Source organism: Schistosoma haematobium, chromosome 3 (assembly GCF_000699445.3).
Source record: "Schistosoma haematobium chromosome 3, whole genome shotgun sequence".
Classification (NCBI taxonomy): Eukaryota; Metazoa; Platyhelminthes; class Trematoda; order Strigeidida; family Schistosomatidae; genus Schistosoma; species Schistosoma haematobium.
In genome coordinates, this window is record NC_067198.1 from 5,295,703 (window position 1) to 5,319,278 (window position 23,576).

At 38.7% G+C, this 23,576-nt stretch overlaps 1 protein-coding gene across 1 annotated transcript; it reads left to right on the forward strand.

Annotated features, from left to right (window-relative positions):
* Positions 1-8,681: 8,681 nt before the first annotated feature.
* Positions 8,682-22,768, forward strand: LANCL1_1 (Glutathione S-transferase lancl1). Its single transcript, XM_051212843.1, has 9 exons — positions 8,682-8,714; positions 9,386-9,563; positions 9,599-9,707; positions 10,792-11,177; positions 12,086-12,277; positions 16,083-16,283; positions 17,435-17,611; positions 18,672-18,744; positions 20,080-22,768. The coding sequence occupies exons 2-9, from the start codon at positions 9,492-9,494 to the stop codon at positions 20,157-20,159; spliced, it is 1,290 nt and encodes a 429-aa protein (XP_051068764.1). The 5' UTR covers positions 8,682-8,714; positions 9,386-9,491; the 3' UTR covers positions 20,160-22,768.
* The last annotated feature ends 808 nt before the right edge of the window (positions 22,769-23,576 follow it).

Here is a 23,576-nt window from a genome sequence, read left to right on the forward strand (position 1 = left end):
TGTTCTTGTGGCTCATTGTCTCTTTTTATGCAGGGGCTAGCTGCTTGTATCCAATACTCCAGTTTAGGGCAAACGAATACTGAGTACAAAGTTACAAATGTTTCGGCGTCGACATATCTAGAGGTTCAACGTATTGACCTTAAGGTTAAAAACTTTTGACGGCTATCATATGGCAACGAGCAATAATTTTTAAGTCTTGCCCGACAATGACTCCTAGGTCATCGTTTGTCTGGAAAACAAACAGCTCAATGTTATTCACTGCGTGTGTATTTGTACCGTGGTGACAAATATTCATCATACTATACTTGGAAGTATTTACCGAAAACTGCCGAATTCTGAGCTATTCGGATAATTTCCACAGATCATTTTGAAGCTCTTAATTGTCAGAGTCACTTTTACTCACCTTCCATATCCTAACATCGTCAGGAAAACCAATTATCATGAGAGACTAAGAAGGTCATTTATATACAGGATGAACAACAGTGGCGCTCAAACTGCACCCCTGAACACTCCAATGAGCATTTTTTTCAGCTAGACAACTTTAAGTCCGCCCTCACATTTTTGACGCCCAATTAAGAAGTCTGTTGAATTATGGTCTATTTCGATATAAGTAATAGTGTAATAATAGACCTAATCCCGAAATTATAGATATGTTGCAATGTGACTGCCTAATCTTACGTGGAAGTAACATCATTTTCTACACTGACTCATCGTATCGTAAAAATCACCAATATATGATGGAGAACACATCTCGACTGGAAACTGAAAAGGTATGGGCTACACAAGAATACAAGGCCGAGCCATGCCATTCAGTGGTGTAAATCATCAGCGTAGATGATTTATGTTGAAGACTGGAGGCCTACTCAATTTAGACGGGAATTGTGTGACAAACCAGCTAACTTCGAAGTCACAACTCGCGGTCAGTATCCAACGTGAATTACTCCTTCGTCGTACTATGGATGCCTCGAAGACCGTACAACGCAAAGGACGCTATTACGAAAATATATTAGTAAGAATGAGTACAGAGAAGATAGCAGGCCAGTTCATGACATACGATTAATTGATGCGCGTTGGTTGTTCTTAACCTTGACAGCAACTGATAATCTGTTCGATATTCAGTGATTCATCTGCCGGCTGATTTGGCTTGGGCTCAGTGACATTGCACTGGCCCTACAATACTCCCCCACCAGATTGAACGGCTGCTTGACTCGACACCAAACATATTGGGAGCAGTCGCGCGCCGGAGGTCACCGAACGATTATTATGAATCCTCCGGGTATTGCCGAGCTGCATGACAAGTGGAAAGGAGGCGGCATGATCGGGAAACAGTGATTAATAATATGTTAGTGGGACGTTGGTAGAATATAATGCGATAAGCCATAGAAATAATAGAAAAAACATAAAGCTTTAAAGTCATGTAACGGTATTGGGCGCTAAGCACACAATCCTCACAGCTGAACACGAGACATCTGGAAAAATATATATTCAGCATTTAATGCATAGAAAAACCCAACGATGGAGAGAGCGGGAAGAAGGAATTCAATTAGTCCGAGTTGGTTAAGCGGCGTAGCTCGGCTTTGCAGGCACGGTCATACTCATGCAACAATTTTTATACATGTCAAATATGTTGTTCTATCACCAGTCTAAATGTGTTTTTCATCACACTGATAATTGTTACAATACGATGAGTCAGAATAGACAATGATGTGACTTATACATAAGATCTTATAGATTAGGCAATCATATCATGACAAATCTACAATTTTAAGATTATGTCTATTATTATTGCAGTACTAACAACGAAGTAAACCGGAATTCTACATTTGTAAGCGCGACTAAAGAAACGCAACGTATTATTACTAATCCTTATTTCCAGTTTATTTTTCTCGATCGATTTTTACCTATGTAAACCCATAATTCTATTAGCCCCCTGATTATTGTTCACATGCACTATCGTATTGTAAGGTTGATCGGTACTCATAACTTACTAGTTCAATTGATACTAATAACAGGTCATTTATATTAATTACCAGCTACCATGATTTAATAGCAATTACATGTTTCAGCGAAATAAACTTTTTTAAACATCAAGCTCTAGCAAATATGGCCTTTAAGTGACATAAATAGACATTGGCTAGCAAAGCGAGCAAGAACTGAATGGTTATCTAGTTCTAATTCTAAATATTGTTCCTTCACACTTCTAAACTATGGACTATCCTGTAATATAAATTTTCGACCACTGCCTGCTTAATTTCCAATTTTCAAGTTCCATTGCCAAACAACAAGGATAACATCGTAGGAAATTACGATGAAACACAATTGTATGAACGAAGAATATTCTTTTCAATAATTTCTCATCAGGTTCTACAATTATAAATCCAGATTAATAATCCATAAAATTGGCCAGATTAAAGGCAAAACACATAATTTGGAAATTGTAATATGTGAATCAGGAATTGTTTGTTATATAAATAAAACCGTTAATGATAGGGCTGACCAATATAAAGTGTTAACTTGAATCAGTTTATAAGGGAAATAAAATTGTGAGATAAATTATCAGAATAAATATGGTCAACATGGGGTAAGAGAGAGAATATTGTGATTACAAAATGGAAATTACGTAATATGTAAAGCAACTAGGTCAAATATAGTAGATTCAGGGGTGAATATTTAATAAAATCCCCAAAAAGGGGTTATCAAGTGTAAAGACAATAATAGTAATAATAATAGTAACAATAACAGTAATAATAATAATAAGTTTGGGACATAAAACGAACATTAATCAGATCACGTCACCATATTATAAGATTGATTATTAGCTAGTTGGCCAGGGTAAAAGGAGAGGCTGAACATACTTCTTTTGGATACAAAGCTCTGGCTTTTTGATCCGAATAGCAATTGCTTCAGCCGTCTGTAGGATTCGCAGTCTGACGGAATTAGGTAGACTGCTGTTGACACGATAAACTATTGCAAAAGATTGCTCCATGTTTGCTGTATGTCCTGTTTGGACTAAATGGTCAAAGATGGAGCTGTTAACAGTTTTGACAACACCTTTGCTTAACCACACGGGTAGGTGCTCACCAGCCCGATTGTACAAATTCCTAGAACATCTGCCAATATAATTCGCTCCACAGGAGCAGTTGAATTGATAGATACAGAAGGAGGTGGCTAGTCTAGGTAATTTATCTTTCAACCTCGGAGTGATTATTGGTCGTGTGGAGAATACTAGTTGTAGTTTAGCTGCGTTGAAAGTCCTTTGAATTGATCTACTTAACTTAAGTCTTAACATTTCACTCGGCGCGTCTCCTCTGAATTGTAAGCGTATATATATAGGCTTTCTATTTACTGTTGGACATTCTCTACGCTGTCTTTTATTGGCTAAGTTTTTATTTATAAATTTCTCTGGATATCCATTTTCTTTCAGGGTTGTAAACAATCTCTTTGTTTCATCTTCAATCGTATCCATAGTGCATATAGTCTTGATTCTATGATGTAGTGTCTTGATAAGGTTCCTTTTTTGTTGTAGAGGAACGAAACTGAAAAAGTTAGTATATTGACCCGTCCAGGTCATTTTCCTGTTTATGTTTCTTTTTAGAGATCCATCTTTTCTCCTTGTAAGCAGAACATCTAGGAAGATTATTTTACCCCCATTTTCTCTCTCACATGTGAATTTTATGGACGGGTGGGCTGTATTGAATTGCTCGAGTGTTCTTATCAAGTCCGTACGCTCGTTACAAAGGATAAATGTATCATCCATATATCGACAGTACAATGGAAACTTATCGATCTCTTGTGCCAGTGGGCCGTTTTCTAGTTTAGAAAGGAAAATGTCTGCCAATATGGGACCCAGGGGTGAACCCATCGCGACGCCATCTATTTGTCTGTAGATTTCCCCATTGAATTTGAAATGTACATTCATAGTGCATTTTAGTAATAACTCTTTGATCTCCATAGGGATCGTCGTTTCTAGTTCCTGCTTTCTAAGTTGTTCACAAATATATTCTACAGTTTCTCCGAGTGGGACATTTGTGAACAGTGATGCTACGTCAAAGGAAATCATCGTCTGATCTTTCATGTTTATGTTTTGAATCCTGCCAACGAATTGGAATACGTCCTTAATACCATGTTTTACCAGGCGATTATGGAGTGATTTCAAAACAGTTACTAGCCACTTTGCTACAGTATGATATGGGGAATCACACATGTCCTAAATTGGCCCTAATGGGATATCCGGTTTATGTATCTTTGGCAGTCCGTATAACCTAGGTAAACGTGTACCCCATAAAGGAACAGGAACCGTCTTACTTAACAAAAAAGATTACATTGACAAGATGAATAACATCTTGAATGATCTTCAAAAATTTCAGAAACTGAATAACCGAAAAGATGTCAATAATAAGATAGATAATGAACTGACCCGGACCTTAAAAAAAGCTCAGAGATCAACAGATTCAAGTTAACACGTTATATTAGTCAGCCCTAACAATTCCTGATTCACATATTACAATTTCCAAATTATGTGTTTTGCCTTTAATCTGGCCAATTTTATGGATTATTAATCTGGATTTATAATTGTAGAACCTGATGAGAAATTATTGAAAAGAATATTCTTCGTTCATACAATTGTGTTTTAATATAATGGGAGTTTTTCAGCGATTAAAATTACGATGAGTTTAAGCTGCAAACTTTATGCAATCATAAGGTCAATTTAGACGGTTCAGAATTATCTGGACTCGTTCATTTGACAAAATTGTTGACAGAACCAATCACTTTGGAATTTGTTGCCATACTTCGTATTTCAATCTGGTAGCTTTTGGATCATTACAAATTGTCATAACTGGTCTCATATACGTCAAATCTATTGGATGATCTAATTCCTGAAAATAATCCAGGCGAATTTAACTATTTCGCTGGATAATTTGCTGTTTTTGTACGCAACATTTATATATTTTCACTCAGAATGTCCGTATACATTTTATCCAACCACTTCCAAGAAGTTTTCGGCATAAGATGCATCTAGTAACTTTATACTGAATCATGCTACAATGAAAAATCATGTTGTTTACAGACAAAGCTTATTCCATTCCGAAAAATTATTTGACATTTCTTAGTTCCAAATGCCTTTACCACATATTTGTAAATGTCACTAGGCTAACTGCAATAACTTCTTATGGAGAGTTCATAACTCTTTATATTCCTTAATGAAGTTCCATAAGTTGCCCCAACTTATTTTTGCCAAGTTTATCATTTTCAAGCTGTCATATACCTCACAAACCGCCATGTTAACCTGGTCCGTACATACGTTGTATTATTTCATCTCTGTGTCGTTTGAATTTATTAATTAGCAGAACTGCCTTTAACATTTTTCACCAAACTCATCATAGTCCTCATTGCTATACGTATTTCGGTTTATAAATTGATCTATCATATTAGTTGCCTAATAAGACGAACATAGTTCACCGGATTTAAGTAGTCTCATATTACCCTAGCATAATAACAAGAGTATCAGGTAGTTTTTGACCAGACAAATATTTTACATTGAAACTCCGAAGCCTACTATTAGGATTAACAGTTTGTAGATAAATATTTCCATGTTAATATCCTGTTTAGGTTTATATAAATATTAGGCAACTGAAAGCTAGCAGGGGACCAGTCAAACTGTTCTTCAAGGCGTCCCACACATCGTTCTAATCCTCCTGATCTAAGAGTGGATCACTATCTCACACTTTGTAGAATTAATCTCACTACCGCTTGAATTTTTGGTCTTTGTCAGTGTGATAAGCCTGATAATTCGTATATTGTACCAATTACCTCTGCCTTTCCTATCTATTGTGCCTTCGCTGCTCATTAATTTGTCGCAGCAATTATGGTATAAAAACACTACAACCCACTACAAAATTAATGATATGTAGACGAATATTTTCGGATCGCAAATTATAATATAATCAGGTAGCTTGCATCAGGTGGTGCTACAAACTTCTGCTACCTCAGAATCACCTTAAAACAACAACACTTATTTCTCACTGGCTAATCAACAATCAACAATGCACCTAGTTATTCACATTGGTTCCAGGATATCGTCATAAAGCATTGTCATGACTTACCAATCACCTAATATGACTGATGACACTGATGAAACTATCGACAAAGTCGGTCAACAAATTGACATGCAATTATCACTGAATAGTGTTGCCTTCTCGCTAACTTCATCTATTACAAATCATTTCAGCATGTTAATCTATCAGTTGCTCATTCAGTAAGTTAAAACCTTGGTGGTTTGATTGTTGGTTCAGCGACAAAAACACGCATGCGAACCATCAGTATAAGCAGCCGAGCAAGCCTCCTACAATCTGAAAATATTGCTATTGAATTTATTACAACACCGACTACAGTTCATATCATTATCAGAGACATGAACTGGTAGTTGTAGTTCCTTTGGGTACAACTTATGTTCTCCATTATAATCACATGAGCATCGCTCTCTATCGATCATCTTGTAAAGACTTATTTAGCCAAGAGCATCGCACAACAACATGTCACCTTTATTTGTGGCACATAGGCATCGTCGATTTCAATGATTACTAATCAACATCGACAGAACATGGATTCATTTTCTATTTCTAAACACAAAATAGTTGTACTGCCTACAAGTTAAGTTATTACCACACATTTTACTGCGACTTATTAAAATACCTTCACACGAAATCATTCCTAATTATTATAATCCCACTTTGCATAGCTCTTAAGTAATCTCCACCAAAATTTCCATTTTGCGCGCGTTAAGAACTAAACCAAACAGTTTGAAATGATAACGTGTATTTCCCGACCAGTTGCTGCAAGCTTTTTTCTGATTTATCTTTCGGCTCATCAACAACCGAAGGATTCTTATTATTCTTTGTAACTCCCGGTGCGCGACAATCCCATTCGATATGGCATCGAAACAACATCATTCTGATTCTGGTGGGAACGTGGTGTAGTGGCACTGGTTCTTAACTACGCGACCTTTAAAGCTGAGCATATAAATACTGAAAAGAATTAGTTTCAACGACTGACACGAAGAGAAGCCTAACTATGGAGAACGCGGAAACATTAGTTCAATTCTATCGGATGACATGGCTCAGCCTTGCAGACATGGTCATTCTTGTGTGACTTATCTCTTATTCGTATTGGATATATATTATTCTATTTTCAGCCTAAATGTATTCTTCAGAAATATTAGACCTAATATTGCTGATTCTTATGATATAGTGTAGGAAATGGTGTGACCTCCGCATAAGATGTTACATATTGGATGGTCACATCTTGACAAATCTGTGTTGTAAGGATTAGATCCATCATTGCAGAAGCATTAATAACGAACTTACACAATAATTCTACGTATAAACCTCACACAACAACTTCAGACAGTATATTACGTAGCACTCGTAATACTTTATCTTGCCTGAAAACTGACATCCTTCACGTAACAAATCGTAAGTTAGAAACGAGTAATCAATATTATTCATACTAATACTGTTTAGCAATCGAAACGCTAGTCACTTTTACTTGAAAATTCAGTGATGTACACTCGATGGAACAGTCGTGACTAGTTTGGCTAAGTGGTTAGCAGCTCAGTGCAGAAATTGATCAATCTGTATTCATTGGGCTCAGATAATTATGAATCTAGTGTCCTGAAATGCAAAAAATAAAGATAAAATTAAAAGATCCCCAAGCAGTCTAAGCTATGATTGTCTTGAACTGTAGCCATATATGTATGAAGTTCATTCAAGTTTAATTAAATTAACCTCAAGCGTAGAAACTATGGACGTAATTTGTTGCACTTGGTGGCAATTTAACTAAATACTCTATCATTCATGATGAGTCAACCGCCATCGCACAGTAGCCAGACTTAGAGCACACAAGCTTTTTACAGAGAATAACCATTGGATAGCCTCTGATTACCTAGAACCCTCTACAATTCACTTGAAACTCAATAATCAAGACAGGTAGAGCATCTGCTTAGCCCTCGCTCCTTGTCACAAACCAATGGAATTTATAAAAGCTCGATTGACCACATGTCTTTCTGCTTGATGAGAAACACAAAGCATGTTGAAATCACGACAAACGTATACATAAAATGATTCAAGACGTGGGGAACCATTTTTTGGGCCATTTATTTAACACTGTAGACTGCATTGAAGACAAACGTTGAACGGTAGGAAGTGAAAGGGAAAAACTCCAAACACGTAGCAGCTGTTTTGTGTCCCTAAATCAGCCATAATCACAACAGCACTACGAAGCGAAATGATTAAAAACCAGCAAATAACATCAATAACATGGAATTACAATTTTAGAACATTTGAAGGATGGAGATATACAACACAATAAGGACACTATCTCTGGTCCGCCGTGGAAAACCAGGATGAGCTTGATCCAGATCATATGAAATAAATGAGCAACATGAATGCGATTATAAGGAGAACATTCAAATCGATCCCAACAACGGCATTTGCAATGAGAATTTAAACCAAGCGAAGCCAAACACAAAGCAATATATGCCATTCACTAAAGCTTACAATGATGGTAGAAGTGTTGCAAATGCTGCCATTGGCAAGCGAATTTTTCGCTCGTTATCATAATTGTCAGAAACATGTTGATTACACCTAGACCTTGTTATAGATTTATTGAGCATTAAAGTAATTAGGGTGGCGCGCTGTGGAAGGTTATTCATTACAGTGAGTTTCTCCCAAAGTTGTCCTATATTTGCTAATTACTACAGAAAGCGACTACTCAAGTCAAGGAAGGCTTTTTGCATCTTCGTGGTACGTAATCTTGACAAATATGATAGTTCTTCACTACGCTGTGATAACGTTCGTTAGGGCTTGAAATATGCTGCAACCGCCCAATCTCAAGATTGGGATAGGGGTCCCCATTTTGGGGAAAGTTTTATCCGTTTTGGGGAAATTTTAAAGAATCTGCTATATGAAACTCCGGGGAAATGGCACAACAATCCCAAAATTTCCCTTGATCTGAGAAATTCCCCAAAATTGGGAGATTGGGCAGGATTGCTATCAATTTATCAAAAAGATGTCTTGGTTAAAATCAAAGTTAAGCTGTAAGCTTTATTGCTTTACAAAAAAGTCACAATACTTATAATGTTTACATCACGAACTGTCGTGCTACCAAAGATCTATCTTAAATCTTATCGGTTCGTCAGTCTCGTCGAAATTTCAGACGATAATACTTTATAGGTCTCGAATATAAATCATTTTTTATCGGTATTTGATAAAGCCGTACCAAATGTATAATGATCTTGTGTAACAGTTCGCCCTCTTTGTCTGATTCTGATATTAGTTGGTATTTATATTGTTACTCTCCCATTAAATCTACCTGTCATTGTTTTAAGATTCCGGCATTTAGCACAGAAGATTCCAATCTAATCTCGACAAACTCAACTTAACCCTATCCTTTCAAGGATCCATTCGTGAGTAAAATCCAAACGCGTAAAGAAGATGGTTGAGGTTAACGATGGTCGCCATTTTAAAAATCCTTACCAGGATTATATGCCTGGAGACCAGCTTAAAGTACTTTCAGTATTTACTTGTGCACCACGTTCCAGGTGGGAGATACAAACATCCCAAACAAAATTGTCGAACTGTTAAATGTTCTGAATTCGAATTTCGAGAAGTTATCGTCGTCTGACGTATCAATGTACACGGGCTTGTCAGGTGAGTGTTATGTGTTTTATCATCCTCAGTCAGTGAATCAGTCATATGCAACGTCAAACCTGACATATTTATGAATCGGTTCAAGCTGAAACATACCATCAGAACAGCGAAACGAGACTGTCAGGGCATGTCTCAGAAAGGTAGATATAGTAACAGTATTAGTGGTAATGGGAGAGATTATGTGTGGAAAGTACAATTCGAGAAAATATGAATTTGTAGAATGAAAATATGTAAAACAGTTTAGAGATTTCATATCTAAAGAAATACACCTGTGACATTGCGAACGATTTTGAGCCACGTCACCCAAAGTCTCTAACAATCGGTCAAGACAATCACGCGGACTTAACCAGACAGTCTGAACCTAGTAACATGGCCCATTGCAGTGTCTTAATGTATTTGAACTAAGCCATGGTTTCAGATTGAATTAAATGACTAACCAGAAATGTGAAGACTTTTATGTGTGTATAATGAATTTTATGTTTTCCTTTGTTTACGCATACAGGTATTGTATTTTTGTAAGACAGTAGGTGTGGCCCACCATGTCACATCAGTATATACGTGCTTCCACCACATCTATTCCAACTTATTAATCATTGAAAGTCAAGTGACTGACTGGCTAATTCTATCAAGTGTTGATTCATATACCACATATCTAGTCATGTCATTTGAATAAATGTATCAGGATATGCCCTTCAATTTGAAGTAACAAGTCATAATCAGATTCTCGGAGAAATCCACCTATTTATATTCTGTACTTCTACTGATGAGCTACACTAAGTGTGAAAGAAATATAATATATGAACCACTGAGTCGACCAGTGAAATCCGTCACTGATCGTTGTTAGTGTAGTTGAACTAACGATGTTCATTTGTAAAACCTTTCATTGAATGTTGTTAGTATTGTGTTCCAGATTGGTCGTCTCCCATTGTTTTGATATCGTTAGCAATTTATTTGGGACCATTCAAACCCACAAACAGACGTTGTCTATACATTGAGGTGTAAGAAATGTAGTTGTGTACTTTAGAATTTGTGAATAGTATGCAAACCACTCGATCAACTTGTGTTTCTTTCTATTTGTTTGTAGGTGTTGGACTATTCTACAATTTCCTATCACAATGCAAATGTGAATTATTAGACAGAAAGATACGTGAAAATGGTGTTGTATGTACTGAGAAGTTGTTAAATCGATGTCTACGTCATATGGACTTGAAGAAGTTATCTAAAAATATCAGTGTTTACACTAGCCCGATCGGTCCACTGTGTTTAGGTGCTTTATCATCAGTCAAGCATGGAAGTGAGAATACAGAGGCAAAGAAGTTCGTAGAAGACATTTTGTCGGCGAGTAAATATGGCTTGGATGTGGACTGTGGGATGCCTGATGAAGCGTTATATGGACGTACTGGCTATCTAAATTGTTTGATAACACTTCGAGAAAATAATTTCGACATCCCTGTTTCTGTTGTCTCGTCGGTATGTGTTTGTGTATTTGTTACTGCTTTTGAAGTGTTTATTAATGAATTGTTTGTGCTTGATTGTGCAGAGGTGAATTACTAGAGAAGTGAATGGAAAGGTTTATTGCTCCAGTGTTGTTCTAGATAATTTGTCGGTTTATGAAACTGGTTCAGTTGAATAATCCTTACAATGATGTGTTTGTGACCACAACACCACAGGCGAGTTATTGCAATGCATGGTATAAATTCGATTCTCATGACCAATACTAATCGTTAAAGTACAATCATCCGTTTTACGACCCATGAAAATATTCAAGTGACTCATACTGTAACGTTTTACTCATCTTTTCAAGTATTATCTCTTGTGATTGTTTGTGCATAAAGTTACGGCCAAACCAAAACGTGGCATCAGTGCTTGAAGTCACTAACTTCTAGTCTGAGCCATGTTGGTAGATGCAGACTACTTGGTTGGGGAACGCGTGACTATCGTAACCAATGGTTGGAGACTCTTGGTAACATGGCTCAGAATCGATCACAATGGCGTCGGTGTATACACTCTCTATCTTCCCTTAAACTAGGAGATTAAAATTGCTTCATATCTTTCTTTCTACGAACTAATTATTTCTTCTCGTACCATATCTTTATTGCAATCTTTCTTTTATATATTACCACCTCTGAATGAACTACTTTTATGAATCCCGTGTTCATCTTGTTGTGTTAATGAGGTATGGCAACTTGGACCGATGCATATATGTGCCTGGTCCTACGTTGTAGCTGACTGACTGACTGTTTTACTCATCTCTTCAAGAATTATCTCTTGTGATTGTTTGTGCATAAAGTTGCGGCATTTCACTATCTGATTTATGAATTTATGTGTTTTTCCGTGATATGAAAGTAGTAACATTAATGATAACAGTTTTACTTTAGATAACAGATGCTATATTGAAGTCTGGTCAGAAAACAGCTGGTGCTTACAAATCGAATGGTTTTTATAATCGATTGATGTATCAGTCATCGAAACGAGATTTGTGCATGCCACCGTTAATATTTGAATGGTGTAATGAATGTTATCTTGGGGCGGCGCATGGTTTTGCTGGTATCTTGACTACTCTACTGAAGGTAAGTTATTTGAACATGATATTTTTTGGTTGGTTTCTAATAGAAATCATTGGATAACTCAGGTGCTTATGGGAAGATTGTTGATGAACATAAGTTAAATAAGCTTCACCAGTGAACTGGCTACCAGTAACCCATAGAATTTGATTTTGTGGAAAGTATGTCTTGTAACTAATTCATAGCTACTAAAATAAAGAAGTTTGACATTCTGCTCTTAGCTTACTAGGGCTTGGATTGTGTTTGTTGATTAACTTTGTCTTCGTTTTATTCATCTTAGTTTTGATATCGAGCATTCATGTAAACTTATCAGACATAAGACAAAATAATAATGTTATATACTAGTATATTATCTATGGTGGTCATTATCTTCACTAGAGAAAATTAGGACTACTAGGATTCAGTCAGTCAGTCAGTAACAACGTAGAACTTCGTACGTACGTACATCAGTTCGAGTTGCCACACCACATTGGCACAGAGATGCAGTTGTCGATTCAAATCCCGTAGTGGTAGAGGTAATAAGAGTATAAGCAGTAATCGGGAAGATTAGGGTTTGGAGATGTTATTTAAAGAGTATAATCCAGTGAAATATATTTGGAAAGAGGAAAAAAGGGACATGAAGGATTCAGAAGATTAGAATTTGGGAGAACACAGAGAGTGGATGCACCTGCGCCATTGCAAACGATTTTGAGCCATGTCATTCAGGGTCTCTAACCATCGGTTGCTATCATCTCGCGGTCCCCAACCAGGTAGTCTACACCTACCAACATGACTCAGACCACTTGTCAGTGACTTCATGGACTTGTGCCATGTTTTGGTTTGGCCGCCCCTAGCTTTCTTCCAACCTACTCCTATACCACTGAACATAGCACGTCGAGGCAGTCGGTGGTTGGGCATACGTAACACGTGTCCCAGCCATCTCAACTGATGAAGTTTCACTACTTCATCAATTGATTTGCCATCCTTACCTAGTACCCGTTTCCTAACAACTGCATTACTTACTCGATGGTCCCAGGACATACGAGCAATGTTTCGAAGACACCTATGATCAAATACTAGTAGCCTACGGATATCCTCTACTCTTACCGGCCATGTTTCACTGCCATAAAGTAGGACGGAACGAACTGCTGCGCAGTAAACACGTCCTTTGGTTGATAGACGGATATCTCGCCTACGCCATAAATGACGCAAGTTGGCAAAAGCTAGTCGAGCCTTCTGTATCCGTGCTGAGATTTCGTCACACACTAAACCACAAGGGCTGATGAGACTTCCAAGATAAGTGAAGCGATCGACACGCTCAATTACTTCACTCCCTATCACTAGTTCGGGTGTCGATGTAACCCAATCCTGAAGCAACATTTTGCATTTCGAGGGAGAGAATCGCATCCCGAACATGCTTGCATTGTTGCTTAGAGTGGTCAGAAGACTCTGCATTTTGTCAGCGTCTTCACCAAATAAAACTATGTCATCTGCATATTCTAAGTCAACAAGTGAACCTCCCGGTAGAATTTCAACCCCTGGAAATTTAGATGAGGAGAGTGTTATCTCTAAAAGTACGTCGACCACAAAGTTGAACAAGAATGGGGAGAGTGGACAGCCCTGACGAACACCACTTGAGGTAATCAATTCTGATGACCTCTCGCCATAAGCTCTCACTCTACCAGTTGTGTTCGAGTAGAGAGCCTTTATAAGGTTAATGTACTTCTTTGGTACTCCTTTCAGTGACAAACACTGCCATAGAACCTCACGATCAACAGAGTCAAATGCCGCCTTAAGGTCGAGAAATACTACCATTGTGGGGCGTCTGAATGTGTGTCTGTGTTCTAGAACCTGACGTAGTGTGAATATCTGATCTATACAACCACGTCCAGGTCGAAAACCGGCCTGGTTTTCTCTAATCTGCTCTTCACGAGCTTTGATTAGGCGTCGAAGTGTTATTGAAGCTAATATTTTAGACACTATATTAGTCAAACTGATTCCTCTGTGATTGTCACAAGAGGACTTTTGTCCTTTCTTATAGACAGGCACAATCAGTGATTGAGACCAGTCAGATGGGATTACTTCCAGTTCCCAAATTCTACCTAAGACCTCGGTTAATCTCATTGCTAATACTGGACCACCATCCTTAAAAATCTCAGGAGTAAACCTGTCAGGGCCTGCTGCTCTCCCTCGTTTCAGATTTCCTATGGCTTTTTCAACTTCGTAAAGGGACGGAGGACCTACATTAACTTGCCATTCAGGTTGACTAGAGATCGTGGGAAACCGAAGTGTGGCTGAAGGCCAGTTGAACTGATCCCTAAAGTGTTCTGCCCATCGATCCAATTTCCTGGATTGAGAATGAATAATATGTCCATCTTTTTCTGAGATTGTTTCGCTAACGGTCGCGTTCCTAATTCCGGTTTCCTTAACGAGTCTGAACAATTGTCTGCTATTACGTATTGCCGCTGCCTTTTCCATCTCTCTTGCATTCGCTACCCACCACTGTTCACGATCATTGCGTAGACTTCTTGTCAGCTTGCGCTTAAGCTGACTCCGCGCTTCATTATGTTCAGAGCCAGGTGGAATGAGTTTCCGAGCATCTATCAGTGCGATAGATGCTGCTGAGATCCAGTGTTGCTCCCTAACCTTCTGGTTTACCTTACTAGCAGATATCACTGCTGTTTCCACAGCTTTTCGGATATCATTCCATGCTGCCTCGGGGTGGGCATCACATACATGGCTGCCTAACTGTTTTCCTAGTTGTTCCTGAAATATACTCTTAGCTTGACTATCATTAAGTAGGCCCCTAAGAGGTTTCCTTGCAGCGTCTTTCCTACGTCCAGTAAGACGCAGACAGATACGTGCTCGTACTAGAGCATGATCTGAATCTAGGCATGTGCTCCAGAATGAGCGACAGTCTTCTATCGAGCCCCTCCATCGGTGGCTGATAGCTATGTGATCTATTTGGGTCCAACGTTGGGACGAATTCGGGGGTCGCCATGTTAAAATATGTCTTTCCTTATGCTTAAAGTTAGTATTTGCAAGGAACAGGCGGTTATCTGAGCATAGCTGAAACAGACGGTCTCCATTATCTGTTCTTTGAGCCACGACACCATAAGATCCACCTAGGTATCTTTCCCTATCGATAAGTTTACCTACTTGAGCATTAAAGTCACCGGCCACTATTACTACATCCGAGCGCTTAGCTTTTCGGAGAAGGTCCGAAAGCTTTCTGTAAAACTCATCTTTTACATCATCTGCGCTGCAGTCAGCGGGAGAATAGGCAGAGACGACGAAGAGGCAACGACGAGTGTCCCTATCTTTCCGGATTCTCACTGTTCCGTTCAGTCGGACAGCGCACAAACGACTGTCTACTGGGATCCACTCTAAGAAAGCTAGTTCTGCCCTAGGACTCAATGCTATACTTACGCCGGCGAGGCCACGGGAAGCAGAATCAGGGCTTCCAGATACACGACGTGTGAATCGAGTCGGTTCTTTATTTTGGCATGGTGAGGTCAAATGAATGACGCTACTTGGATCCTGTATGCGCGTTTCGTAGACGCAGCACACATCGATGGCGCGGGATTCTAAAGTCCTAGCTAAGGAAGCCTGTTGTCCTATTTGGCAAAGTGTTCGTACGTTAAAAGCTCCTACGTGTAGTTTAGAGCGTGGTTTCAGGAGACCAGGAATGGCGTTCCACGTACTCGTACTAGGATTAGTAGAACAGTTTTCTAGAACTCTGCTGTCTACTTAGGCAAAGTACGAATTACTATTTATATTATTGTTGTTGAGTCTTGTATCATTTCAGTTTCGATTTTCTTTTCTTTTGAAGGTATATCGTTTGTTTCCTGGTAGTATATCATCACATTCCTTAAATCAGTTAATTCTACCTACTGTCGATTGGATGAGTCAACTTCAGCTATCCAACGGAAATTGGTCTCCTAGTTTAGGTGATAGCGAAAGTCATGACATATTGGTTCATTGGTGTCATGGTGCAACGGGTGTTATTCCACTTATGCTCTCAGCTTACAAGGTAGGCTATAATATTTTAGTGAATGATTTAATTATCGTCAAATAGTACATCCTATTGCAAAAAAAGCATCTTAGACGTTTAAATATATAACTATCATTTTCAAAAAAGTATGAAAATCGGATTCGCAATATGTAGTGTACATGAACTCAATGATTTCAACGAGATAACTAGTATATAAACTGAATCTAATCATCATTTGCTATCGGAATGCATGTGCTGACGTTTCTTATTCGCCTCATGATTAAGTGATTATCCAAGAAGGCCATTTATCTTGAACATTCATTTATTATTACCAAATACATATGCGCCATACAAATTTCATTTGATATTTGCGAGAGCTGTGATACTGCCCGGGTGCCCAGAGTGAAACAGGTGGTTTTCTTAGGGGGCCACACCCAGAGCCTTCGACGTAAAGGTCTGATCCACAAGGCGGTGGAGCAATGTCAGGAGATGCATTCTCATGGTAGCCGGTGACCAACGACTGGTTCATACGCCATTTTCCCCCTCAGGATACTGGGGCACATGTGCACCATTGGTTTGGAATCAGCATTTCCCAACTTCCCTAAACGGACTCTCCATGTCTACCAACCCTGTTAAAGCGCCGGACATTCGCTTTTCGTCCTCTGAATTTCGTAAACAACACCCCTGGTGTGAGAATGCAATGAGTAGGACTTGTGTGGCAGAGGCTATATACGCGTGGCCATGTGATGATAGCATTTGGAGAGGGTGAGCGGACTCTCCGTACTCTCGGCCGTACCAGGGAATTTGGGGGCAATCGTGAACCATATAACCGGGTAGTATTGCGTCTTACATAAAATGCTGGATTTTTCGAAAGTACTCTTAATACACAAAATAAATCATAATGCATAAAAACCTATATGTACTGTCTCGTGACAAAACGTTTTGTGGAAACGTTGTTAGACGAGAGTTTCCTGAGCAAGGCTATGAGAACAAACATTTCGTGTCCAATCTGTAATAGGATTATTATTATCAACCACCAGTGAGTCAATGAAGTGGCGAAATAGGAGTTAGAAACTAATCAAACTGCACTTAAAATATTCTCCTTTTATTTAGATAGATATGTATGATGTTTAAAGTTCATCGGTAGTTTGTTTACTGTTATTTAACCTCTGTGTTGTTACATTCTATAGATTACAGGTGAAAATAAGTATTTGAAGTGTGCATTAGATGGAGGAGAAGCTGTATGGACTCGTGGTCTACTTCACAAAGGCTGTGGTCTATGTCACGGTTCAGCTGGTAGTGGTTTCGCTCTATTAGAGATTTATCAAACAACTCAAGATCCCAAATATTTGTATAGAGCTATAAAGGTTGGTGTCAGTTCAGTGACAGTGGTAGTTCAATGCATTTAAAGTATATGTATTTTTTCTTTTGTTTTCTGAATATGTGTGTATTACAAACTTTACAATGTGTCATTATATTTGTTCTGTATACTGTGTATAGTTTGAAGTACAACATTGTAGTGTTTCACTTGAAATCCTCATTTTTCTGTTCACTATTACGTGTTTTGAGTGGACGGTGTCTGAATCCACTTACCTTTACTCTGGTTTGTAATGATATTGTAAGTTGGTGAGGTACTGGTGTATTTTCACGTTACTCCATAATTATCATACTGTTATATTTTATAGTGTGAATGAATGTATTTTGTTAGGTTATTTGTGTATAGTTGTGGGTAGATGATTTATGTTATGATCTGTTGAGTCAGGGGTTGAAAACCATTGAACTGTTCTATGTTTATGTAGAACTGTATTACAGTCATAACAAATATGTATCATAGATGCAGTTTGTGGCTGAACTTACGTGTGGTCACTGTGTTTTTCAATCATTAGATAGACGCAAAGCTAGTTGTATTTGTACCGGATTCTATGGAAATACCGGTTCCCCAATGTGTACCGTTTAATTTGTGTCCAAATAAAGTGAGTTCCTTGCCTGGATTCCTTATTTACCGTCTTCAAGGTTCTCGTTTCCCTGTTGAACACTACCTGTCATAGGTCTCACATGTTTTCATAAGCTCGTGTTGTATTTAAATGGTCGTCACCTATCGAGGCGTTCGACATTGGAGCAATTGGTCGCCACTCAGTTATTTGTCATTAAGAACTGTTTATCGACCCATTGATTTGAACTGACTGCTTCGATGATGATGTTAAGTCAGCTGTTTAACTGGTTCCATAATCATAATAGCGGTTACCTTTGAGTGATTGTTTAGTCAACATCTCGATGATCAGGTCGATGAACATAATATTCATTTGGCATGATATTTTTCTGTCTTAACCATCTGCGAAGATTTATGTGGCTTTTAGAATAGTCAACCGGACAATTTAAATCAAAAGAAACTCATGATTGTTCAATGTTTTTACATTTGCTTTCCAGTTCGCTGAATGGTGTACCGACTGTTTTAAAAATGCTACTCGCGTTGCTGATCGTCCGTACTCACTTATGGAAGGTTTGTTTAGTGTGCTTTTCCATTTGTAACTAAGATTAATCCCTCTTGTTGCTAATATAGTTTTACACTAATATTACACGTTAGTCCTCACTTAAATGGTACCCACCAGGAGTTTGTGGAGTGTTGTGGAAGAAACTAACTTCGCATTGATGTGTCTACTTTTGAGTAGTGATATTGTGATAGGAAAGTCACATCTTTTCATCGATTAATTGACAGTGACTCGCATCCAGTTGTTAAAGTGATGATAGCCTACTGATCGGAATATGAATGGTCGATGTATTTTCGGTGTGCGGATAGGTGATATATCGGAATATCTAGAGAGTGTGAACACAGAATGAATGTATGGAAATAGACCTAGAATTGTGTTGAGTTTTGCAGTTGTTAGCAATTAGTAGTGTATTGCTCAATTGAAACTACTCACTTTTCTGATCTGTTAGGATTTTCAGTTGAAATGATTGAATAGGGAACTACTTCCAATTTCCATCTCCGTACGTAATGTTTTCTAGTGCGTAATCAAGTATCACTGTTCCATTCATGCCGTGTGAATTTGTCATAGAGAAGGGTGTTAGTGATTTGATTGGATCGAATTTTCGACTGTTAAATCAATGAATAGAATGCTAATCGACGGATGGACACGATGATGGCGAGTGTGACCGAGTGGTTTGCTAACGTGACTGTATTACCGACGGAAGCCGCCAAGTGATTATAAATCAGAGAGAAAACGACTAGTCGGATGAATATCTTCCATATGTGATAAAATAACATGGTTATGTAGAGACTATGAACACACAATAAGCACGACAAACTGTCGCAACCAATTGGAGTTAATTAACATGTAGGTCGTCGATTCCGCAATCAATTAAGGTTTGACTGTTAATCCTAGTCTTTGTGCATTGTAAGAGAAGTGTAGATGTATGATGGATTGTAAAATGTTATGTGTTAACAATGAAGTCATGTGTGAGACAGGTGTCCACCACAGGCAATGAATAATGGGGGTTGTGCGACATTGTGAATTGGTTGAAGTTAATCATTCACACTGTTGGATGACTGCTGGTTTCGATTTCCGTGTTTTGAGTTGTGGATGTGCATTCGTGAGGAGTAGTCTCTAAGTAGAGTGAATAATGGATGCCATCGTCACAGTGTATTCTCCTCCTTCCCTTGTCATGAATACTATTCTATCGTAAAACAACAAACTATTCGATCTTCTCATTTCCAGTTTGTTATGTGGGAAGTTGACTATTATTTATCGGTTTGACTGAATTGTATTTATTATTTTGAAGTGATAGTTAGTTCAGTGTAACAGTTTGTTTTTGTGTTCATATTGTGTGTGTTTAGGTCTTGCTGGGACACTGTACTTCCTTGTTGGTATTTTGGATCCAGTTAATTCGAAGTTTCCTCTACTAAGTGGATTGTGAATAGAAAGAAACAATGATTTTATTTATATCTATTCAATTAACTTTGTCTGTCATTTTGTACTCACATCTATTTGTTCATCATTCACTTAGTTTATGAGAAAATGTTATTTGAGTTTCATGTCTGCCGAATAGTTCACATTTGTTTTAACGATATTATATTCAGTGTATTTTGTGTTGTATACTCTGTTTAGTCTAAACCCGTGTGTGAAAATGCCAGTTTAAGGCATACTGTGTATATTTAATGGTGTTGATTGTTTGAATATTTGATGAGCATCGTACTGTGTTTGCGTTTGTTTTCTTTAAAGTTGATAGGAGAAGTGAGTAGTCTGACAAGTAATGGATATGTAGAAGAGACGTGGATGAGTGTATACATATGGTGAAAACATTGTTAACTGTAATGATGTGTCATGTTTTTGTAATTGCACTCACAGTATATTTAGAATTGCGATTTTTGTTGGACGTTGAGAGCTAGATCATAGGAGCGAATTTTTGTTAGTGTTGAAAGATAGTTGTTCGACCAACATGGTGTGTGTATAGGTATGATGATATGAGATTTGTTTTGCCTCCGGATCAACATTTCGACAAACTAAGTCAACACTTAACAACTCATGGTTTGTAGTTTAAAAGTCATTTTAATATTTCATACATGTATTGTTTGGACGTATTTTACAATGAAACATGCCCCTCGAAAAGTCATTAAGTGCCCAGTAAACTCTTGGGAACATTTTTTCGAATCAGGATTGAATGAGCATTTCTTCGGAATATTTTAAAGGAAAGTCATGGTCAACGTAATAAATATAGTGTGGTGTGTGCTACTTATACGGACAGATATAGGTAGTATGTGGTGGTTATGGGAAGTTAATTCCTTGCTGGGAGAAGAAGAGAATGATGAGGAAAAAAAGAAAAACAGAGCACTGGTAGTAGCAACAAGAATGGAGGCACGATTGGGTTTGTAAAGGTCAACTGAAGGAAGATGTGCAAATGGTGTGTTGGATGTATTGTCTTTATATTTTACGAATTCAGTATGTAATTAAAGACAGTGCATTTAGTTCACACCTTCCCATGTCTTTGTACTTAATAATCGGTGTCGCTGTCACTACGCAGGATGAAGATTCCGTGGTCACTGGAGTTCGAGGAAGGAGATGTACGGAGTGTGTTGAGAGAGTTTGGGACTGGTGCGTAGATGGCAGGTGTGCAGAAGCCTAAGGTGAAGGTGTTGGTGCTGGAGACGTTACTGCGAGGCAACGGAATGGGTGTATGACAGCGTGGATAATGCCGGCGGGAAGACGGCATGGGAGGTAGTCACGGAGCGGTTGCTATAGACTTTGGCAGTCAAGTTTACTGGAAGAAGGCACTGAAGAAATTTACGGTGAATTTCGATCTGCTAGTGTTTCCAGCGTGTCTAATCTTATTGTTACTTCGTGAGCCATCGATTTTGTATGAGTTGTCTGGCTTGCTGGCGTCGAAGTTTATTGAGGACTACAGCATGAGTTAGCTGCAATACGAATAAACAAGTACAGAAATAATATATTTTAATCTTGTGAGGGAACAGGCCATTAGAAGAGAGACTGAAAGCCGAAACACACTGTTTGCATATTTTCCTTGAGTTGACCATTACAAACACTACTGTTCTTTCATTCCTGTTGCTAGCACCATTGCTTTCTGTTTTTCTCCTCTCTTTATTATCCCCTTTTTCCAGAAAGAGATTAGCTTCCTGTATCTGTCCGTATAAGTAGCACGTACCACAGTATTTATCATGATTGTTTGACTCTACATGATCAAAGTATGATAATTAGAAGTATTCGAAATAATGTAATAACTAAGGACTTTTGAAATAGAGCTATATAATGCAGGTAGATCTAGTTTAGCACAAGTGTAAATCTGATCCCCCCAATGCCCTGGTACGGCCTAGGGTGGGAAGTCTTTCTCGTGGCGGCGGTGTTTGAGAAGTAGAGAGGACAAAAAGCGGTTTATCGATGCACTAACTGGCTTGTTGGTCACGGAGGGTCCACCTGGTGGTGTTGAAAAACCCTTATTCTAAGCCAATGATGCGCATGGGCCACAGGATCCTGAGAGAGCAAATGGCGTATGAACCTCTCTTTGGACACCGGCTACCATGGGACCGCACCTAAGTTTGTTCCACTGCCTTATTGATTAGACCGCTAGGTCAAGGGCTCGGGGAGTATACCCCTTAGAAAACTATCTGCTATGATTTGTCCGCCCAGGCAGTATTCCAGCTCTCACAAATCGAATGACATATATATTTAGTGCCTGCCTGTACCGATGTTCATGTGTTTAAATAAATTAACATTTGATAACAGGACGAAAGGCGAATGTCCGGCGCTTTAACCGGATCACAAACCAATGGTGCACATGGGCTCCAGTATCCTGCGAGAACAAATGGCGTATGAACCAATCGTTGGTCACCGGCTACCATGGGACTGCATCTCCTGACGATGCTCCACTGCCTTGTGGATCAGACCTTCAGGTCGAAGGCTCAGGGAGTGGCCCGCTAAGGAAACCACCTGCTTCAGTTTGGGCACTCGGGCAGTATCACAGCCCACACACTAATGATGAACTCTCTATGTCTATGGAAATTACTTCTCTCGCTTCGAAAAACAATCAGTTGATTCAAATTATTATCATTACAATTATTGTCATTATTATGACTATTATTATTATTATTATTACTATTATTGTCATTATTATTATTATTATTTTCCACATTATTCACCTTCTTTTACACTTATACAGCGGCTCGTCTTTGGTGGAAATTTCGACTGTATCTAAACGTTCTCGAGTCACTGTCCGGTTGAAAATTGTATGCTACCACCGAATATGAGTACTGAAGCAGTTTTTCTGAAATCACGTGCGCCATTCAAACTGGCTGCCTTCAACGTTCGCACACTCATGCAGATCGGACAACAGATAGGGCTGGCTATGTCTTTCGAAAGTCTTCATATCGACGTTTGTTGTCTATCCGAGACCCGTATTCAAGACTCTGGTGAAGTACTACAAATTCGCTCTTCATCTGTCGCTTCGAAAAGCTTGTTTTACGTGCGTTTATCCGGAGACCCTGTGGCATCTTCGTCTGGTCTTGCTGGCGTTGGTGTCGCACTAAACGCTAGTGCTGAGGTAGCACTAATAGATTGGACCCCCATTAGCAGTCGGTTATGTGCTGTTAGAATAGAAAGTTCCATCAAAGTGAGAAGAAATCGGCGGGAGAAACGATGTCTTCTCGTCATCTCCGCCTATGCTCCGACAGATTGCAGCCCGGATTCAATCAAGGATGAGTTTTACCACCAGTTATCTGTTCACCAGAAAGTGCGTTCGACAGATATTGTAGCACTGGCCGAAGACTTGAATGCTCAGGTCGGGCGTCTAGGCACAGAAGAGAGTCGTTTAGGTGGCCGATGG

Bases quoted from the DNA above. Each gene is read 5' to 3' on its own strand.
- LANCL1_1 (XM_051212843.1), top strand. From the start codon at position 9,492: ATGGTTGAGGTTAACGATGGTCGCCATTTTAAAAATCCTTACCAGGAT. The intron at 12,278-16,082 runs GTAAGTTATTTG...TTTCTTTTGAAG, and splicing joins TCTTGACTACTCTACTGAAG to GTATATCGTTTGTTTCCTGG. The intron at 18,745-20,079 runs GTTTGTTTAGTG...GTGTGTGTTTAG, and splicing joins TCCGTACTCACTTATGGAAG to GTCTTGCTGGGACACTGTAC.